General features: G+C 39.7%; 1 protein-coding gene across 1 annotated transcript in view; it reads right to left on the bottom strand.

Moving 5' to 3' along the window:
* Positions 1-7,360, bottom strand: part of HEATR3 (HEAT repeat containing 3) — a 36,775-nt gene that overhangs the window by 1,214 nt on the left and 28,201 nt on the right. Inside the window, exons 13-14 of the mRNA XM_007459480.1 lie at positions 6,287-6,430; positions 2,648-2,824 (exon numbers count right to left, since the gene is read on the bottom strand). Of these exons, the coding sequence (XP_007459542.1) occupies positions 2,648-2,824; positions 6,287-6,430 (321 nt within the window). The remainder of the gene's footprint in view (positions 1-2,647; positions 2,825-6,286; positions 6,431-7,360) is intronic.

A 7,360-nucleotide genomic window follows, 5' to 3' on the forward strand; every position in this document is an offset into this window, starting at 1 on the left:
AAAAAAAAAAAAAAAAAAAAAAAAAAGATAAATTAAGATTGTGCACCTTTTAAATGATAGTTACAAGAACAACTGAATTGTAGACTTTAAAAGAATGAGTTGTATGGTATGTGAACTATACCTCACCTCTAATCCAGAGCCATGGTTCTCAAATTTTAGCATCTGCAAGGCTTGTTAAAAAACAGACTGGTGGGCCTATCCACACAGTTTCTGATTTTCAGTAGGTCTGGAGCTGGGCCTGAGAATTTGCATTTGTAACAAGTTACCAGGTGATGCTGGCGCTGCGGATACAGGACACTTTTGAGGACAGCTGCTCTAAAGAAGTTTTTTGGTAAAATGCATTGTATTGTGCTTAGATGCAATTTGGGGCTAAATATATACCAAACAGCCTTTAATGCAACTGTGGCTTCATTCACAAAGGAGCTTCATATAAAAAACTACATGCTGCCATTCTGGCTAACAGAGAAATTTCATCAGGGCTTTATAGCTTTGAGAAAAGAAAAACAATGAAATATCACCATCACTGCAATGCATATTAAGTAGGAAAATCAATCAGAACAATGGACATTCCAGAGGTTAGGGGTTACTTTCCTAGTTCACAGTTTCCATCACTGCTCTCTAGGCATTCGCTTCTACAGAGTCTGATGACTCAACTGCATCTGCTTTCCTTGCAGCTGCAGGGAAAGGGGATATTTTCTCCTTACCATACAAACTGCTTTTTCAGAAGTTTAAAGGGCCTGTGATCTTTAAGAACAATGTGGACACCCTCCATGTACTGGTATGGAAATGTCTCTAGGAGACAGTGTTAGGTAAAAGCACATAAAGTGCAGGAATGTGAATATATTATACTACCTTTTGGATAATAAAGGGGGAAATACCAAGGTGCATTTGTCTTTGCTTAGAGAAATACCATTCAATTTGGTTACCCATGAGACAGGGAACAGGTGGGAATAAAACTTCTCACTGCTTAAAAAATAAACACTAGGCCGTGGGGATCGGGGTGGGTAAAATGGGTGAAGGTGGTCAAAAGGTACACACTTCAGTTCCAGCTGACCCCTGAACAATGCAGTGGTTAGGGCGTCAACTCCCCACCCCTCAGTCAAAAACCTGGGCATAAGTTTACTGTTGGCCACGGATTCAACCAACTGCGGATCATGTAGTAGTGTAGTATTTACCACTGAAGAAAATCTGTGTATTTAAGTGGACCTGCCCCGTGTTATTCAAGGATCAACTGTATAAGAGAAATAAGTCCTGGGGATGTAATGTATAGCAAGGTGATGACAGTTAACAACACTGTACTATATATCTGAAAGTGACTAAGAGAGTAGGTCTTATAAGTTTTCATTACAAGAAAAAAATGTGTAACTATGTGTGGTGATGAATGTTAACTAAACTTATTGCGGTAATCATTTTGCAATAGATACATAAATCAAATCATTATGTTGTATACCTAAAACTGACACTGTATGTCAATTACATCTCAAAACAAAACAAAACCCAGACAAAGAAACGAACAAAACTACAGGCTTAAACAAAGCATAATTAAGAGTAAACTGATCAATTTTCCCCCCTCAAGACTAAAGTCACCTACTGGTGAAGCTTAACTCAATAAGTGTCAGCCACTATCACTACATTTTTAAATGTGGGATGCCAAAACATGAAAATGTTAAAAACAAACTAATTATTAATGTTCCTAAACTAATACTGATGTAACTATGACACAGAATGTGCATGGCATGTGCTGCTATTTTTTTCTTCTGCAAAAGAAAACTATTTTTTATGCCTTAAAAAAAAAATTCAAAAAGTTTAAATTTCTAAACATACAATCACATTCACCTAAAAACTTATCAGAGTTCTGGCCACAGGAACTGAATTCTGCCTTAGAAGCTTGTTAGAGAAAAGAAACATGTATTGGAAAGCAACAAAAGTAAGCTACTTTTCCATTAAAGCCTCTATTCTCTTGACAAAGCTTTAAAAGCAAAAGCTTAATTTAAAATGTAAAAGCAAAAAATACAAATATTTTTATTTCTCAAAATGAAACAGAGATTTAGATAAGAGGAGAACTGATAAACTTACATTCGTGGACATGTGATCAAACGCTGTTTTTAAAATTTCTGGTTGCCTTCCCCCAACCACTAAAACAGTTATTGAACATTATTTTTTTGACTCAAAGTTAGCTTTGGTGCTTCTGATGAATCAATCAATCAATCAATCAGTCAATCAAAGGGCAAATGAAGGTAGCTACATTCTCCATTACAGGCCAGCTTGGAGTCTGTTTGCCTTTTTTTCAGAGCACCAAAGGGAGATATTCGTAACAATGAAATCAGCCTATAATGCATTACATGATATAAAATAAATTTAACGTGTCTATGAAAGTGCTTTGCAGGCCAGACTGTAGTGCTTACACATAAGCATTGTTAACATTTCTAAACCGCTGCAGAAAGAGGAACGTGTCGACACCATTTTGGCTCACGTCACAGGGATTCAACAGAAAGGGAGACTGAGCCCTGACTCAGCCAACAAGCGTTTACACAGAACTGGGGATGAAGTGCTATATGAATCACTGAGATTGCACGGAGGGAACCACACACACCCTCCTCCCATAGAATGCTGAGACTTCAGCATTTCTAAATAAAATGCTACATACCTTCATTTTGAAGACTGGCTGGAATTCTTTCAGAGCAGATAACAATTTAATTTGAACTGAGGCCCTTTCAGCTTCTTTACCATCTGCAAAAACATCAAAGAGGGCATCCAAAGCCTCTCCTGCTACTACAAGGGAGGGATCTTTGGTGGCAACCTCAAGCAGAAAGCACCCGATGGTCTGGAGACAACAAAACACAGTTATCACCCAACATCCTAAGTCAGCTTTCGAAATAAGTACTAACTCTAAAGGTGACAACAATTCACGCATAAAATTTTACATAAAAATGCTAGGGAGGGACTTTCCTGGCAGTCCAGTGGTTAAGACTCTGTACTTCCACTGCAGGGGGCGTGGGTTTGATCCCTGGTTGAGGAACTAAGATCCCACAAGCCATGCGGTGTGGCCCATAAGTAAATAAATAAATAAATAAATGCTAGGGAAAAATTAAAACTTTAAAAAGATCAAAGGCAACACATATTTATAAAAATACCCAGTATAACATAAGCAAGATAAATTAAAAATCTTAGAGTTTATATTCCTAAATAAAATGAATTAAGATCCATAAATGATATATGAAAGACAGATATTGGAAGTTATTAAAATTTCCCTTCTATCTCCATCAAAAAGGCTTTTCCCATGGTGTCAAAATGCATATAAATATTATCTGTAACAAAAAACCCTGCTTTTTTTTTAATTTAAAAAAAAAATTTTTATTTTTATTTATTTATTTTTGGCTGCATTGGGTCTTCGTTGCTGCACGAGGACTTTCTCTAGTTGTGGCAAGCGGGGGCTACTCTTCGTTGCAGTACGCGGGCTTCTCATTGCAGTGGCTTCTCGTTGTTGCAGAGCACGGGGTCTGGGTGCGTGAGCTTCAGTAGTTGTGGCACACGGGCTCAGTAGTTGCAGCTCACGGGCTCTAGAGCGCAGGCTCAGCAGTTGTGGCACACAGGCCTAGTTGCTCCACAGCACGTGGGATCTTCCCGGCCCAGGGCTTGAATCCATGTCCCCTGCATTGGCAGGCGGATTCTTAACCACTGCGCCACCAGGGAAGCCCCCTGCTTCTTAAATTACATGAAAAACACTCTAAGACAATTTAAAAATTAAAGAGCACATAATCTCATTTTGCATCACTGTGATGATTTTTAACATCTACCCATTTTTTTCACAATTAGCTAGCTAATGAACAGACCATTCCCAACCTGCAAAGAATTGTTTAAGAGTAAAGTTATTTTATTTTGGCTGTTCTGCTTCACACTTTATGTCTTAAGGGCGATGTGCACATCTGGTATTAGGGGTGGGAGAGTGGAAATGCTGAGTCCAGGGCTTCCCTGGTGGCACAGTGGTTGGGAGTCCATCTGCCAATGCAGAGGACACACGTTCGAGCCCTGGTCTGGGAAGATCCCACATGCCGCGGAGCAACTAAGCCCGTGCGCCACAGCTACTGAGCTACTGAGCCTGTGCTCTAGAGCCCACAAGCCACAACTACTGAAGCCCACGCACCTAGAGCCCCGTGCTCCGCAACAAGAGAAGCCACCGCAATGAGAAGCCTGCACACCGCAACAAAGAGTAGTCCCCGCTCACCGCAACCAGAGAAAAGCCCGCGCACAGCAACGAAGCCCCAACGCAGCCAAAAATAAAATAAAATAAAATAAATTTAAGAAATGCTGAGTCCAAACTCCAGCTCTACCATAAATAACGGGGTGACTCTGGCACAGTCCCGTTACCCACGCTGGGCCTCAATCTTCTCATCTGAATGTAAGTGGTCTAGATAACCTCTAGGATAGTATTTAAATTTAGTATCTTATCATAAAACATGAAAGATACAGCATCACCTATGAAGCAGTTATACTGACAAGATTAATCTGAACCTAACCTAGCTTTTAGATCTAACTTCCATCTTGCGGAGATTCAGAGGATAAAGGAACAAACGTAACACCACAAGGAAGCAATCAGACAAATCCAGAAGGCCGAACATTATGAGCCACAACCAACCCAGGAGCTGAGGAAAAAACAGGTGTTGGGAGGTGGTGCTAGAAGGAGCACAGCTCTAGATGAAGAGAGGCTTAGAAGACCCCAAAACAAGCACAACATGTAGACTTTACTTAGATCCTGGTGTAAACAAACCATCCACAAATAGATATTTTTGGAACAACTGGAAAGTTCTGAATATGGACCAGGTATTAGACATATTAAGAAATAACTGTTAATTGTGTACAGCATAATGGTGGTTATATAAGAGAGTGTCCCTCTTTTTAAGATATGCGTACTGAACCCATAGGGGCAAAATACCAGGATGTCTTTAACACACTCAGCAGAGCAACTACTTGAAGTATATATGATAGAAAACTAGTAATTCTTAAATACGCTTGATGGCTATACAAAAATTTACTGTACTTTCTACTTTTCTTCATGCTTGAAAATGTGACTAAATAAAAATATTTTAGAAATCTTATGTTATGCCTGAGAAAAACTCGCTGTTCCCCTAAAGTGGACCTTGGACCTTACAGTCTAAAGGGGTGGGAAGTGATTATACCTACACATGCTCATCAGTATATGTGTACACGTACAGAGCCACACAGCCATGCTCTCTCACTTGGTGTCTATATATAATCAAAATCCCTGGAATGACACAGAAGAGATGGGTAACAGTGGCTGCCTCTCTAGAGTGGAACTGGGGGACCGGATGTTTAGGAGTGGAGATGTGTCTTTGCACTACAGATTCTTTTCTACTTTCCTAAATGTTTTGCTATATGCATGCATCACCATTTCAAAATAAGCTTCTAAAAAATACCAGTCACATTGTTTAGCTCTTAGCAAGTTAAGAAATACTTTATAATAATCAGTTTATAATCCATTATCAGCAATCAACACTTCAGCAATTATGATTAGCACAACAAAGGGTAATTTTACTATTACTGTTCTTTTAGTTACTAGGCTGTATCTCTGGCAGTGCAGTTCCTAAGCAACTTGTTGAGATAAAGTGCTGGAAGCAAACATGCTGAGTGAGTTCCTAGTGTGCTGGCACTACCAGAGTTGCTGCTTAAAATTTATGAGAGGTCTTAGGATGAACTGGGTGGCTTTGTGCAGAATGCACTACAGCCTGGTGTGCTGAGGAAACTGTCTGGACTGTTCCTTCGTCAGTAGGAGAATACAACATGTGCACATTTAACGCAACAGCAAAGGCAGAGGCATCTTGAACAACTTTGAACCCTGGCCTTCCACTGAAGACAAACTTATTTTTGATAAAGCATCTCCGGAGTAAAGTTAAATGGCAAAATGCGACAACTCTTCAAGTACCTATCTGATTCATGGAGTTAGATTAAGCCAAAGGGTATGTTTTAATAATATACCTTAGTAAGCAACTTTTCTTTTTCTTGCAATATTTTTTTTTTTTTTTTAGTTTTAGTTTTTGGCTGTGCCACACGGTAGGCGGGATTTTAGTTCCCTGACCAGGGAGCAAACCCATACCCCCTGCATTGGAAGCTTGGAGTCTTAACCACTGGACCGCCAGAGAAGTCCCCAGCAAGCAACTTCTTGATATGAGTTCTTCTCATGAAGTCCACAGAAGTTTTTAAAATCCCACACCAACAGTCACGCTTCTCCCATTTCTAATGATTTAGGTTGGAAGCATATTGTTTTTACCTTAAGAGTGTCAAGTGTGCCATCTTCTTTGGCTAGGACGCTGCCAGTGATTCCTAAAATACTAACCATATTTACCCTCACCCCAACATTACTACTATGGATGCCTGCTCTGCATAGTGTCAACAGCTGGTCGGGAGTCATGCACTGTTGAAAGAGAAGGAGAGAGCATTTAGCATGTTAAACTCAGCCAATTCCAACAGCATGTGCAAACGGGATTGGCAGGAGTCTCTTCTACAAGAGGCACGATGCTACAAGAGACACAAACTCTTGGTGGAGAAGTTATTACATATTCTAATCACTCATTAATAACGTTGGTAACTCTGAACTAGGACGAGGCCTGCTCATGTCACTGTCACCACTTACTCTATCCCACGGCTGTAAGCCTATAAAAGGACCTTCAGATTCTATTTGTCTCATTTGAAGACTTTCATTCAGAGGTACACAGACCAAAGAGATTCTCATTTCTTTTCAACGTTGATCATAAAAAATGTAAATAGGATCATGCAGCTTTAATAAAAATGGGCTGAAATCTATACAAGGTAAGAAATGACTCTGAGATTTGTGTGTTATGGTAAATTATTAAAGACTGTAAAACCCATTAAATTATATAGTGCTTCCACCAAGTAGTGATAATTTTCATTTTAAGCTGATTTGAACACACAGGTGGACACAGGTATCACAAGAGAGTGCGAATGTCACTTTCCCTTTCATAGAAACTGAGGGTCAGAAGTTATGTTCTTTCTGTTTTTTTTTTTAGAAGTTATGTTCTTGAAAAAAAGTCTCAAATATACAAAGAGAAAAAATTTAAAGAGTATATATTCGAGGCCAACATCATGTGCTATATTTAACAGTAAAACACTTCCCATTAAACTCTGGAACAGGGCCAAGTCTGGGTTAGCACTCCTCTAGAGGTGAGGCCATGCAATGACTAAGGACAGAAGGAAGACAGGCCACCAGAGGAAAGGAGGCCCAAGAACTGTGAAGCAGGTTCCTGGGAAGAGCATCCACGTGGATTCTGAAATCACCTAGAATCATGACGGGACCAGTGAAAAGTAACAGAACCCAACAGCAGGA

This window comes from Lipotes vexillifer, unplaced genomic scaffold (genome assembly GCF_000442215.2).
Source record: "Lipotes vexillifer unplaced genomic scaffold, Lipotes_vexillifer_v1.1 scaffold342, whole genome shotgun sequence".
NCBI lineage: Eukaryota > Metazoa > Chordata > Mammalia > Artiodactyla > Lipotidae > Lipotes > Lipotes vexillifer.